This window comes from Mchenga conophoros, linkage group LG4 (assembly GCF_057382185.1).
Source record: "Mchenga conophoros isolate Kocher_MC1m ecotype Shallow Benthic linkage group LG4, M_conophoros_male_GT1.1, whole genome shotgun sequence".
In the NCBI taxonomy this organism is placed as follows: Eukaryota; Metazoa; Chordata; class Actinopteri; order Cichliformes; family Cichlidae; genus Mchenga; species Mchenga conophoros.
The window spans coordinates 4,485,687-4,500,460 of NC_140529.1; the positions used below are offsets into that span (position 1 = coordinate 4,485,687).

The window sequence follows — 14,774 nt, forward strand, 5'->3', positions numbered from 1 at the left end:
TCTGACACACGGATGCAAATATAAGTCATCTTTATTTATATAGCACATTTAAAAGACATCAAGTGTCGGCCAAAGTGCTGAACAGAGGGATGATATGGTGAAAAGAATTAAAATAGATAAGATGAAAACATCATAGAAACAGTGAGACATCCGTATATGTTTGTAAAAAAATATGTGTACATGCAAATATGCACATCCATATACAAAAATGTACACATTCACACACAAACACACATATGTGAACTTAAACTACACGTACACGTGTCTACACATGCAAACATCATCCAATGAGATAAAAGAGCAGAATAGCTGAAACACAATAACAGAGGTGTCAGAGAGATCCTTGGAAAATAGGAGGGGCTTCAGATTGGATTTGAAGACTTCCAAGGATGAAGAGGATTTCATGAAAGGGGGACGACAGCAATGGAGAAAGCTGTCATCTCTAGATTTGAACTGGGAGCGTGGAACTAATGACAGCATCTGACTGGAGGAGCGCAGAGTTCGAGTGGGGCGGTGTGGGCTGAGAAGACCTGAAATGTAACCTGGAGCCATAATAATAAACGCACACGCAGCTGCAGAAACCCAGCATTACTGGGTTTCTGCAGCTCCTGGTTTCCTGTTTAATACATTCACACAAGCAATCAAACGCTATGAATCCTTCCACAATGTTTGCAGTCACTTTGTAAAAGTTGTACAAAGGCAGTCACGGATCAGCTCATGATCTGGATTCATTGTGGCTGCTACACAGATACTTCTGGGTCACTTCTCTCAGTTAGGAACCTTCCTCACCAAACTGACTGTTGGACCACACCCCTGGTTTCATGAGAAATTGTTTCAGCCATGATTTCTCTTCCTGTATTTCAGAGTAAAGACTGAAGTGACAAATGGAAGCATGTTTAAAAAACACAATGTGAGAGAGACGTTGAGGTCCTTAGAAGTTACCCTGGGTTTTTCTGTCACCCTGCTAGATGTTACACACCTTGTTATTGGACTGGTTTCTACTGCTGGACTACTCCTGCGGAGAGTAACAATACTCTTACTAATTAGCTCCCTTTCACAGCTTTGGGGATATTTATTTTTGTGTTTGCAGCGCTGTGAGCCAGAACAGCGAGAGAAAAATCTGCAGCAGCGACGAGCCGAATGCTTACGTGAATCACAGCAGCTGCTCATGTGCTACGCTGAATTAGAGGATATCTTTGCTCTGGATTTCTATTTCTACTTTTTTATTTCTATATGATTCTTCTTGCATCTAAACAAAGATGATTCAATTTGCTAAATGTTGATGGCTCTTCGTGCTCAGGTGTAAATGAGACGTAATATTTGCTCTTGGTTTGGTTCTCCTGTACAGAACCTTGCAGTACAACAGAAACCTAAAAACATTATTTGTAGTTGTTATTCTTAGTTGTTCTGCTGCCTAAATACCACAGGGTCTGATTATGAAGTTATTGAGCTGCACATACGTTACGACCTGCTTAAGTTCGAGGTCACAGCGTCTGTAGAGCAGCTGGAACATAATGAAGTCTACAAGGTTAAAGTTTTCTCTTCAGTTATTGTTCTTTCTGCTGCTTGGTTTGATGGATCTGAGAGCTTTTGTTTTTATTATTGTTATTATAATTATCATGAATATTTTACTCTCTAGAAGCTTTAAAATAGTGTTTGTGTTTGAAAAAATTGATTTAAGAATTGAACAGAAACATCTGTCCTTCTGAAAATGGCCCAAAGGCACGGAGACAAAGTCAAAGGATGCAACCTGTAACTTTCTCTTCCTTCATGTCAGGACCATCATCCATGATTTATATAAAATGCATATAGCAACAGTAGCACTTTAGTTTGGACTTTATGATTTCTGTAACTGGAAAATATTATTTTGTTTAAAGACAGAAGTGACCGCATAGTTGCAACATCAAAGGGAAATATTAATTAATTAGCATCAAGTATATTTGTTGCTTAAGCGTTTGCACTATAACTTAAGTAGGATTATAACTTTTAAGGAAGGAAAGATTTCAGATATTTAGTTCACTGTTTCAGTTATTTTATATGAAATTAAAACATTTACGTTGGTCAAATATGATGCTCTAAATCCAATAAAAGTTTGAAAATAAATGATGTATTTTTAAATGCTGCAACAAATGTTCACAAAAAGTAACTATAATTAAAACCAGTTAAACAAAATCAAATGTTTGAATCATGCTTAACCAAATGCCAGGCTGGAGAGCTGAACCTAAAGTATACGTAGAAAGATTTCAACATCTGAGCAGTTTTTAATGTTTTTATCACATATAAATGTCACAGCAGTGGGTCCTGGCCCAATGCTTTGTGTTTTTGCTTTTCTTTGACTCTTGTTTTTCTTGCTTTTTGTTCTTCTTATTTATCAGGCTCTCAGTAATCTTAGTTCTCCCTCCCTCAGTGTTCATTTCAGCCTGTGTTTAGTTTCTGTTCCCGTGTCCCACGTTTCATCGTTTCATGTCGAGTCAGCCCTGTCTCTCTGTTTCCTGCGTCTCCCCAGTCAGCCCCGCCTCCCTCGGGCACTCATGTGTGATACAGAGTAATAAACCTGACTACATTTGCTACACTCTCTTTATTACCTGTTACTTTAAAATTCATACACTAATTATGTCTGCCCATCTCTCTAATGTGAAGGTCAAAGGTCAACATCCCAGTGACATAAGAATAATCCCAAAGGGGCAAAGGCAGCGGTTAATTTAGCATAATTAGCATTAAGGGTACAGCAAGGATATACTTTTACCAACCCGTTCTCACTCCCGACGCGTAAAATAATGACGATTTGTCACGTCCCTTAACTTCTCATGCTGACGCCTAAGGTACTCTTCCACGTTTTTATGTGACGCTGTGGGTTGTCAATTCATTCCAATATGAACGCGCTCGCGGCGATCAGAGACGCTTCGAGCAGAGGCTCCAGCCATCCATTTACTCCAATAATAACCCCGTCACGGCGAAACATGACGTCGTGAAGCACAATCTAACTGGAGAACCGGGGACCCTCTCCGCGAACGGGTTTTTCTCCCTAATTTAATGCTTTCTTTTAATGACATCGTTAACATTTCTCAACAAAAACACGTGAAAGTATCACTGATAATTCAACAATAAAATGGCTTCATGTTGTGGCCATCACACAGTGTTTTCCAAACTGATTCACGATCTGAAAGTGCTCAGATTTAACGTACATAATCCTTTGTTAGGTTTATTATTTTCATTTCACACGTAAAACACATTTATAGATTCATTCACCACTCCTGTTAGTTTTGGATGCGCTCGGCTCCAGCCAATCAGACCAATTTACGCAGACGCACTAATCCCGTAACTGCACACTACCCATAATCCTCGACCGCCGTCGCTATGGGAATGAAGATAACAACAGCTTGGTGCTACCCGTTATTCCTTTATTTACTCTAAAATAATAACCAGCGATAATACGAAATTAAACTGGCCCAGTGTTTAATTATGTAATTAAAAATTGCAAATTTTAGTATTTTATTTTTTACAAATTGCAATATTTATCTACAGCGCGCCTTTAGCGACACGTCAACAGATCTTAAGCAAGGCGATTGGATGGTTTTTACTGCAATGCATCTTGGGAGTCGCAGTAAATGTATCTTTCAACTCACGGTCCTGCAGCGAAGTTTTCGACTGGACACGAGGCAGATCCTAGCTAAGTAAGTTGTGATAAACTGTGGGTAATTTGCATGTTCACTGAAATATTAATTTCAGTGATATTAAACTGATATTAAACTTGAAATGTTTTCACAGAGCAGTCTGTGTACCAAGAGAACTACTTCTGCAAAAGTTTATTTAATTTTTTTTGTGATGTATTCTCATGTGTAAGACACTTGCTTGGCCACCCAGCTAATGTTAGTACTGCTCTATTTTAGCAATGTATCTTTTCTGTAATCAATTCAGGGTTTTTTTTAACCCTATTCACGTAATTAACTCAATATTAACGACTTTAATCTCGTAATTGATTTTTTTTCTAAATATGGTGTAATACTGCCTCGTAACATAAGTTATTTCTTTGGTCATAAATTATTTTTGTAATCGTTTCACCAAAACAGACCTGAAATAATCCCTACATGTTCCATTTTCATTTGCAGAAATGACAAAGCCAAAAACCAAACCATGCCCTTCCTGTCAGGCCCCAAACACCTGCAACAGGAAGACATGCAGTGGATGCCTGGGCAGCCTGAACCTAAAGGAGGGATTGAAAAAGAAACAAGAACAGTTTAAAAACAGTAACTGGGCTGCCTCTGTTAAAAAAAACAGAAATGCGAGCAGGGTGGTTAATTCAGCCCAGTTGTCAGTAAGTTTAAAAGTTCTGATCTAATAAGTGGTTGGTCTGCTAGACAATTCTTTATTAATCACAGTTGTCAATGTTTTCTTGTATATCATGAAGTAAGAAACTAACAAGACATGTATATACACATAAAATATTAATTTATAAAAGAGCATAAATAAAAAAGTTATTCACATCAGAATAACATCATCACACTAAAGACATCCAACTAGAAAAAACTTGTTAAAAACTATTTTTATTTAAGCTACTTCTGATTTTTAATTTAATCGGCTATTAACTGAGAGACAAAACATTTCAAGATGGATTTTATCATACATTTACAGGTTTGGTCACCATAAATACTTTTTAACTATCGACAACAATAAAACAACAAAGATGTGAAACTTAAAGGTTTGTTATACATCCGTTTGCTTACATGAAAGACTGGCTGCATGTTTTTCTTTGTTGTTCTTGCAGGTTTCAAAGCTACATGCCCTGGGCTACCAACCAATTCTGTTTCTTGGACAGTTTGACCGTAAGGGCCGTATAGTAGGGGACGTGATCACTCAGATCGAACCAGCGGAAGGTGCTGCACGTGACATCCTCATGAAGATGAGGAAGCTTTATGAACACCTTCTGAGAAGTAAGATATGCTTTGTCCATTATCTGTAACCAGGTGTCCTTATCAGGTAGCCTATCCTAGCTGTCTTTGGGTGATACTCATGGTACACCCTAGATAAGTAGGCAGATCATCACGGGGTACATAGAGACAAACAAGATGGTGAGGATGAGGATAGTTAACAGTCACCAGCTATTCTGTTCTACTTACTCTATTCTGTTCTGTTCTATTCTATTATTCAGCCAAGGTTCAGACCAGTAACCTTCTTGCTGTGAGGTGACAGCTGCCCTACGTGTCCTGTTGCTAACATGAAAATAGTGTTATATCTGCCTTATTACCTCCCCATGTGTCGGTCACATCACCAAAGCTAGCCATACTGAACCTCTGGTGTTACCCACCTGAACAATTTTGTATGTGTGTGTGTGTATAGTATGGTCTTTCACACTCATGTATATACAAATGTAATTTTAAAAATCTTCACAAAAACCAGACCTGATAATTCTCTTCGAGACTTTCTAGTATAACAAATGTTATAATGTTACCAATATGAACACCAAGATTCTTAAATAACTTATATACTTCTTAAGAGGTCACCTGATTACCTCCCTGAGGTAGTTAGCATCACCATTGTACAAAACTCCTAAGTCACAGTACTAGCTTGAAGTGTCAAATGTTATTCACTACAAAGTCAGGAAAGTAGTGTCATCAGAGGAAAAAGTCATTATCTATCTGGATTTATAGTCACACTCATTAATTTATTAATGTACAATGTAGAAAAGCACTACAGATGTCACACTACCCCCGAGGGCACTTGTACTGAATGATTTGGGTCAGTGAGTGTGTGAGATGACTTATTTGATGCCAATATTTACCAGTTGTATCTTTAGTAAAACTTAACTGAAAACATGCAAATCACTACTTATTATGTGTTTATGTGTACTGTACATTTTTTCAACCCATTTTAATGAATGTTTAATATTTAAAATTTTTCAGAATTACAAGCTTCACCTCCTGCTAAACGTTCTACACCAGCAGCTGGACCATCCTCTGCTGACAGTGTCGATGCTGGACCAGTCCCAGACCCAGAGGCTCTAAACCAGGAATTTATTCTTCATTTAGAGCCTGTACCAACATCTTCCCTCTGTCAGCCTCCTGCATCCTCCTCTTCATCTCTGCTTCCTCCTGCATCCTCCTCTCCGTCTCTGCTTCCTCCTGCATCCTCCTCTCCATCTCTGCTTCCTCCTGCATCCTCCTCTCCATCTCTGCTTCCTCCTGCATCCTCCTCTCCATCTCTGCATCCTCCTGCATCCTCCTCTCCATCTCTGCTTCTTCCTGCATCCTCCTCTCCATCTCTGCTTCCTCCTGCATCCTCCTCTCCATCTCTGCTTCCTCCTGCATATTCCTCTCTGTCTCTGCTTCCTCCTGCATCCTCCTCTCCATCTCTGCTTCCTCCTGCATCCTCCTCTCCATCTCTGCTTCCTCCTGCATCCTCCTCTTCATCTCTGCTTCCTCCTGCATCCTCCTCTCCATCTCTGCTTCCTCCTGCATCCTCCTCTCCATCTCCACATCCTACATCTCCCTCAATTTCTACGGTGTACACCTCGGATGTCCCAAACAAAAAAAGGACAAGGAAAGGTTAGATGTTATGGTATTGTAAATGTACGAAACACATGACAGGTTCGTTAAGTTTGTTAAGATTTCTTTTTCTTAATTTTTGCATTTTTTCCAGTTTTACAGAACTCATGTAAATATTTCATTTGTTATTTTTCAGAATGCCGAAAACACCGTACACAGAAGATTTTCAAATATGAAGAGATAGTAGACAGGAGAGTTGTAAATGTAAGTAATTTAGCCTGCTGTTGTGCAGATTTGTTTGCGTCTTTGGACTTCCCAGATTTGAACTGTGCCTGACTGACTATCCATAAGCTTTTGTATTTGATGAATCTTCACTAATTCAGCCACTGAGTCAGGATTTCGCTCCAAATAGGACATTAAATAGGAACAGACCACCTGATACGACCTGGTCGTGCTGCCTTCCTGATGTTTACGTTCTTTAAAGTCCTCCTGACATCATGCTCAGAAGGAGTGATTGATGTGGAGGTGCTCCTTCCCATTCAGTAACATCTGCTTCAGTTAGTTTTGCTTGTGAGCCACAATGTAAGCAGTGTTGCTTTGCTGACATGCACTTGATGCTGGCAGTACAAGCATTATAGTGGTTCTTATGTTTTTGTAAACTAATTGTATAATATATTGAGCCATTCAATAGTACACAAATGTTTATAAGCTCCTTTTTGTATGCAACTTGCATGTCTTTCTTAATTAATTGTTTGTTTATATCATGTTTTTCAGGAAAAAGAAGAAGTTAAAGTCAAGTGGAAGCCTTGCTCAACATGGTATGTAGTAACAACTTTGTTGGACGGGAACAGACATTCATATTGTTGATAAATAGTTATCACTTCAATTTGAATTCATGTATTTGGACTAAAGTAAATTGGGAGCTTTTAGCTATCGAGCTCCTCTTCTGTGAGGAGCTTGATAGCTGTCCACCTCCAAAGTCCATTATGAGTTTTGGAGGTGGACATGGTCAACACTTTTAAGAGTAGGCATAAGACTTTACTTCTTTATAGAGCTTATAGTTAGGGCTGGTTCAGCTCAGCCCTTAGTTATGCTGTAATAGGACCAGACTGCTGGGGGTTAGTGTCCCCCCCCTCTCTCTCTGTCTCTTTCAGGGTTATGCAGGCTCAGTATTGGTTGAAGATGCAGTCACGTCTCCTTTTACTGAAAACTCTCCCCCTCTCCCTCACCACCATCTGTAAACATACATGTCTCAGTAATGCAGTTCATGCATGTTACTAACTAAACTTCTTCCCTGGAGTTTCTGTGCTCTCTCATCCAGCAGGTTCCGATGGATCGTGGCTGCTGCTGTGGTCCTGCTTGACGTCTGCTTCATATATTAATACTCTCTGACTTGATTTGATTAATTTATATTACAATGAAGGTGTATAAAGCATGACATGAATATAGAAGATATTTCATCCTAAAAAATTGTCATATGTCACAACCTAAATTGTCCTATTTTGTGTGTGGTTGTTGTTTGTTATGTTTTTCTCCTGACAGTGGCAAAGTGTGGGATGACACATGGGAACCTGCGCAGTTTTACACACAGTAAACCAGGCACCACAGGCCGCAGAGATCGCACAGTTCACAGCTTGCAGTTCAGCATAAAAGTTCAAAATAAAATATTTACTATACATTTCAACCAGTGTCTCTGTTTCACTCTCTAATTGTGGCTTAAGTACCTAACATATTCATGAATCTGATCGATCAATAATATCTTCCCTGCACTCGACATCTCATAGTTTTACATATCAGCCAACATTATTGTCTACATGCTCATAAATATAGAAGTGACTTGCTTATTATAACATATTACAAGGTAAAGTAATACTGCACTGCACGTATAGTAAGTAACACCTACTGTGTATGGGAGCCTAAAGCAAAGTTAACTGCACCAGTACCAGCTTCAGAACATATTGTATATTATATGTTTCTACCTTTTTGTAATATGTCATGTTTAGATGCAGTGACAATTGCACATTTGGAGTTGTGGTCATATGTGGTTTTTATATACAGGGTATTAAAAAAATTGACATTTTTTGCTATTTTTCTTGTTTGTTTGCACAATATTATTGTGTACATATTACATATGTAACATTATGGTTAATATTATTATTAGATATCAAAGATACAATTTGATTGAGGGTTTTCCTGTCATAATTTCAATAAAAATGCAATTACACACGTAAACAATAGGATCAAAATAAACTTTTAAAAAGTCTGTTGATCAAATGCTGATTTTCAAAACATTCTAGAGGAAAACAGAGATAAAATAATCTGAACAGTAACAGTGATCGTGGATGATGATGGAGGCTTGAATGGATTATTCTGTTTCAATCAATAGGTTCGTATCTATGACAATAATTTGATAAGTTTAACAGGTTGGTTTAGGCCTGGCAAAAAAGCAAATACTCACAAACTTTTGTTTTTGAAGAATGTTGATCTTTTTTGGGATGAAGCTATCTGGCAAAATGAGACAGCCCTTTAACCTCATCTGTACGTCTATCATGTGGCTGTGGTACTGGATTTTGGTTTGATGCATATGCAGGTTACAGCTGGGGAATGGCAGTATGTTGTGGATTGATTTGGCATGTTCAACCACTGTTACACCAAACTCTCTCACTTATAACATGATCAAGGCCTCTTACCCAGTGTCATGGATTCTCTGTAGTTTTGGGGACACGGGGCCAAAGTCTGAGGCAATAAGTCAGATCAAAGAAGGCAATGATTCTAAAATGGGAGTTTACTTATGTCATTGTATATATCCAGGAATATGTGCCAGAGGATAGTTGTCATGAAATCAATATTAAATCAAAGTATTCCTTAATTACCACAGCTGACACGAGTTCTCCATAGCTGCCTGCTGTCTCAGGATCTGTCTCCAAAAAGGACCAGGGAGCGCTAACATGTTATGTTCTAAACTGATGAAGAAAATGCACATTAAACATAGTATAAACTTACTGAGTGAAGTAATGTCAAGAGGATTCCTTTAGCTCCTATTGGGTTGGTTCCTTGATCAATGCAATACAGAATCATTAATCTGGTTTTATGTAATGTCCTCAAAACATGTCAAAATGAGGCTCACTAGTCTGTGTGGCCTCCACATGCCTGTATGACCTCCCTACAACACCTGGGCATGCTCCTGATGAAGTGGCAGATGCTCTCCTGATGGATCTCCTCCCAGACTCCAGGACTAAAGCATCTGCCCACTCCTGGACATTTTGTGGTGCAGTTGGTGGATGGAGCGAGACGTGATGTCCCAGATGTCCTCAAATGGATTCAGTTCTGGGGAATGGGCGGGCCAGTCCACAGCATCAATGCCTTCGTCTTGCAGGAACTGCTGACACACTCCAGCCACATGAGGTCTAGGATTGTCTTGCATTAGGAGGAACCCGGGGCCAACCGCACCAGCATATGGTCTCACAAGGGGTCTGAGGATCTCATCTCAGTACCTAATGGCAGTCAGGCTACCTCTGCCGAACACATGGAGGGCTGTGCAGCTCCCCAAAGAAATGCCACCCCACACCAAAACTGACCCACTGCCAAACTCATGCTGGAGGATGTTGCAGGAAGCAGAAGGTTCTCCACGGCGTCTCCAGACTGTCACAAGTGCTCAGTGTGAACCTGCTTTCATCTGTGAGGAGCACAGGGCGCCAGTGGCAAAGTTGCCAATCTTTGTGTTGTCTGGCAAATGCCAAACATCCGGCACGGTGTTGGGCTGTAAGCACAACCCCACCTGTGGACGTCGGGCCCTCATACCACCTTCATGGAGTCCATTTCTGACCGTTTGAGCAGACGTGCACATTTGTGGCCTGCTGGAGGTCATTTTGCACAGCTCTGGCCTTTCTTTCCTACCCCACAGTACCTTCCCTTACCATTTGTTTCCTACTCTTTTACTTCTTCTTTGATCACGGTTGTCTTTCTAGATAAGCAATTTCATTTGCTCTGGGGCGAGTCACTGGCTCGGGTGCATTCTGGGACTGTCAGTTCACCAGTGTGCTGGCATGCTTCTTAACAAACACACCACTACAGCAAACATCTCAGTTGTACTTGTTGATTTCTTCGACAAAACACTGAACAAAAAATTTACTTGTGAGTGTGCTGCCTGGTGCTTTTAAATTTTGTGATAATTTGAGCAGCCCAGAAAGCATCCCATAAATTAAATTATGTTATCGTATCTGAACATGTACACTAGTCATTAAATTAGATGGGAAATAATGATTCAGGGTAAACAACTGCACCAAGGGAATTCCATTTTTCTTCTCAAAATGTAAAATGTCTGTTGAAAAATCACATTGAACAGAGATGTGATTAACTTTTTATTTTACCAAACAAAACATCAATGATGACACAATCAGTCTTCATCAGAAGTGCTCAAATCACTCTCAGTGGCATCGTCTGGAATGTCCTCCTCCTCCTCCGAGTCCATTTCCAGGAGTGGTTGGTGGCTGAGGATTCTCTTGTACACGTCCTTTACTTTGAGCATTTCAGCTTTCAGTTCACTTTGTTTTTTTAAAACCAGGCTACAGAGTCCCTTCTGTGCATCCTCCGACATGCCAACAAAGGAGGCTGTAAAAAGAACAAAACAAATAAATATGAGAAAAGTAAAAAAAACAAACAAAAAAAAACATCACCTCATAAACACAAGGAATTAGGATGCTGTAATTAAACATTTTTTAAAAGGGAGAAGGCAGTGTTAGCTAGCAATCTAGATATAGGTAAAAGATCCAGTAAGACTTTAGCATCTGCTCTTATTTTCAATCGATTCATCAAAAAATTAATAAATAAATAAAGTGCTTACAGTCTGAGGAGATTGTCCCCAACACCACAGAACGCATTCGCAACACTGTCCAGTGATGCCGCATCTCCCTGCAGAGCATCATCTCCTCCTCTCTCAGGCGCCTCACAGCCATCACCTTCTCAAAGACCTTTCTCTTTGTCCGGAGGTCAGCAGCAGCTACAGTTTAACAACATCAGATGGGAAAACATAGCAGCATATTATGATTCAAGAACAAAACATTCAACTACTGCTCAGATACTGGGAGTTTGTTTAAAAAGGATATTTGGAAATCAAGAGCTTACGTTCACTTGTGCTCTGCCAGGGCCAAATATCGGTCTGCATGAGGGCATCACTGGATACGATTTGCTTTGTTGGTTCAGCGAGCTTGTTGTAGTCGTCAACAGCAGCCGCCAAGCGTTTCTTCTCAACTAAGATGACCTTGCGAATTCTGTGTCGCCTCTTGTTGCTATCTGTAAATAAGCATAAAAAATTCACACCTTCACATAATGTATATAGTTACATTTTAATCTACACTCATCAATTTGTTTGCTGGAACAAATCACATCCAGCTTAAACAAACCTGGATCTGATTTTATTCTGTTTACAAAGTAGCTGCACAAGCTGTACAAACTCAGCATCAAACGGTCCGTTTCAAAGAAACTGGGACGTACCATTTTGTCTGTAAAGACTTTGTGTTCGCACTCTGATGATGACGACAAGCTCCTCTATTTGTGCCTGCAACGCTCCAAGGCTGCCATCAGTTTGATCACTTTCTAAGTGAGAGGAATATTAATCAGAGCACAGGATGAGTAACAGTCACCAAACTACACTGGACTCTGTAATCACTGACTTGATGACATTCATTATAAGACATCTGGAGCCTTCATGTGCTGCTATCTCATGATAATCATGAGATAACAAGTATGTTGGTGTTCAGGTTTATAAAACCAACTAGTACGACATTATTTCAACCCAGGTTCTATCCAATTTGATGAAACGCAACAACTCTGCCATAAATTTGCTTTTCCAAGGCTTATTTTTCATTGTTTGTTGACACTGTCAGAAAGATCTTAACTCTAAGTTCTTTAATGAGGCCATGGTGGGTCCTATTGTTATACATGAGTGCATTATATTGAGACTCACCTTCAGCCCATTGCTGCAGTGTGTCGTCATCCACACCCAGCTCATTTCTGGTCGCATTCAGGCTCTCCACTTGTTCTCTAAGGATCCTTATGATCTAAGAATGCATTCATAAATGTCATTCATATTGACATTAAAAGAGTACTGGTGTTTTCCCCCCATTACCACACACATTAAAATGGGTGTTGAAAAAATGACCTTTAGATATCGCTGGCTCAAAGTGCGGCCCAGTTGTTCCACTTTCCTTTTGTTCCAGCCCAAAGCCAGGAGGGTCAGCATGTCTGTTCGCCCTGCATTTCAGTTAGTATACAAATTAGAATTAATGAGCAGGAGACTGAGTGGAATCTCAGACACGGACACACACCTGCTTTAGACATGTACTTCGTTGTGATGGCCGCCCTAGACAGGAAACTGTTTACTTGTTCCACCTCTTCTCCAACTGTTGAACCGGCCCCATCCTGAAACGCACCTCCCCATTTGATCTATAGAAAGGAGGTCACAATACATGACTGCTGAATTCATTCAACCTTATAACAAAATGTCTCAAACTAATCCAAAACTACAAGCTGCAGTATACCTCGCATTTCCAAGTGTGAGCTTTGCATGCATGACGGAGAGAAGAGGAAGCATTGACAAGAGGTTCCTCAGCTCAGGGCACTGCTGAGCCACCTTGGTTAAATAGGGGAAATATTTACAGGTCACATCGGAGCAAAGGAACGTAATATGTCCTGGGACGCTAGCTGCCAACTTCCTCTGGAGAAAAAGGGGGTAAGCAAAGATCTCCCCTCGAAACATGTTCAATGCAGCTAAGAGGACTCCGTGGCGACAAACAGCTATTTCCATGCCCTCCTCATCCAACTTCCCAGTGGACTTTTTGGACGACTCCTTTGCTGCAGTCCAAGATGAAGATCCGCACAACCCTTTCCCCGGGACCTATACACTCAAAGATTTTAACATAAAAGACATGACATGATGAAGCCCTATCAGGGACAAACTTTTTAAAACAAATGCATAACAATTAGCTGAATTAGCCTCGAGTCACACAAGACCTCATATCTCCCCAGGACAGCACTGATAACACAAAATAAAAATCATGTTGTTTTTTTTAAATACACATGGTGACAAAATTAAGTACACATTAAGATAAAGTAAAGTAAATAGTATTACGACAACACCAAGAGAAAAATAAAAAAAAAATATCGACCCATCCATATATGTCTACACACACACACACACACGTATGTGTATATGGTTACGGCATTAACGTCATTTTAACAAGATTAACAGCACTAATATATATGTGTATCTTACATGATTTGTGTGTCTCTGGATGTATTTCACAAACTCAGCAACTTCCTCATCTTTTTCAATGAAGACACCTTCAAAGTTCCCCTGCTCTGAAGTGCTGAACGAACACAGTGACAGTTGTTTGAAAAGAAACATTAAAATACATTTTTCTACAAATCCATATTTGACTTATGTCCACAATGCATAATGTACCTTGCATTAGACTGAAAGCGATAAAGCTTGCGGTTTCCATCAACTGAGACGGCAAGCATGTGTGGAGTGCAGGCAGGGCAGCTAAAGCATGGCTCCTTGCACATCCTGTCCACCTCAAACTTTACAGCACTCCACTCCAAGAAACTTTTACTGAAGGCATCAGCTGATATTCGGCCATTCTTTTACATAGAGGACATACAACAGAATATTCAAGGACAGTCATCATAAACATTGATTTGCACAATTTCCTTAAACTTGGCAAATTTAGGAACTCACCCTTCCAAAATGGGCTGTTCGTTCATCCAGCATTTTGACAAATGCCTTAAGTGACATCCCTGGTGCAGCCTTCTTAATGTCATAGAAAGACTGAAAGGCATCCATTGAAAACAGGGTGCAGAAATTTAAGGTGCCAGGCCAATATCCACTACCCAGGATGTCCTTAACTGAGGGGGACCACATTAGGCCACAGCTGGTGCAGCTCACCACTGGCAGTGCAAGGTTATAACGGCCTTTAGAAAGGATCAGGAGAAATTCAGTCATGGCTCAAAGCATTCATTTTTTTCATGTTGTTTTCAAATCGGTCTGGTAAATCCAAATGACCTTTGACAGGTGCCCACATATACTGCGGGCCGAGGGTAATTAAAACAAAGATAGCAATGCACAATTTGCAATAAAACCTCCAAACACATCTATTGTGTATGTAGTGTGTGACAAAAGGGCAACTTACCATTTATGGTTACAAGAGCCACAATTGCGCCGGGTGAAACCTCAACGTTACCTGCTGGGCAGTCACACACAGTCTGGCCTTTGCACAGGCAACAGCCGAACTA

General features: G+C 40.1%; 1 protein-coding gene and 1 pseudogene across 2 annotated transcripts; one reads left to right on the plus strand and one right to left on the minus strand.

Annotated features, from left to right (window-relative positions):
* Positions 1–3,688: 3,688 nt before the first annotated feature.
* On the plus strand, positions 3,689–6,547 carry LOC146575339 (uncharacterized). Its single transcript, XM_085272544.1, has 3 exons — positions 3,689–4,315; positions 4,766–4,931; positions 5,901–6,547. The coding sequence occupies exons 1-3, from the start codon at positions 4,112–4,114 to the stop codon at positions 6,545–6,547; spliced, it is 1,017 nt and encodes a 338-aa protein (XP_085128670.1). The 5' UTR covers positions 3,689–4,111.
* Positions 6,548–10,868: 4,321 nt separating this feature from the next.
* LOC146575340 (uncharacterized) lies at positions 10,869–14,484 on the minus strand (annotated as a pseudogene). The gene is made up of 11 exons (XR_014892298.1): positions 14,221–14,484; positions 13,945–14,123; positions 13,756–13,849; positions 13,022–13,377; positions 12,809–12,926; positions 12,643–12,734; positions 12,448–12,541; positions 11,976–12,077; positions 11,607–11,774; positions 11,326–11,481; positions 10,869–11,093 (listed from the first exon to the last, which is right to left on the minus strand). The product of XR_014892298.1 is annotated as an uncharacterized LOC146575340 (transcript).
* Positions 14,485–14,774: the final 290 nt, after the last annotated feature.

Coding starts and splice junctions, on each gene's coding strand:
- LOC146575339 (XM_085272544.1), top strand. CDS start 4,112: ATGACAAAGCCAAAAACCAAACCATGCCCTTCCTGTCAGGCCCCAAAC. Junction 4,316..4,765: donor TTAATTCAGCCCAGTTGTCA/GTAAGTTTAAAA, acceptor TTGTTCTTGCAG/GTTTCAAAGCTACATGCCCT. Junction 4,932..5,900: donor TTATGAACACCTTCTGAGAA/GTAAGATATGCT, acceptor AAAATTTTTCAG/AATTACAAGCTTCACCTCCT.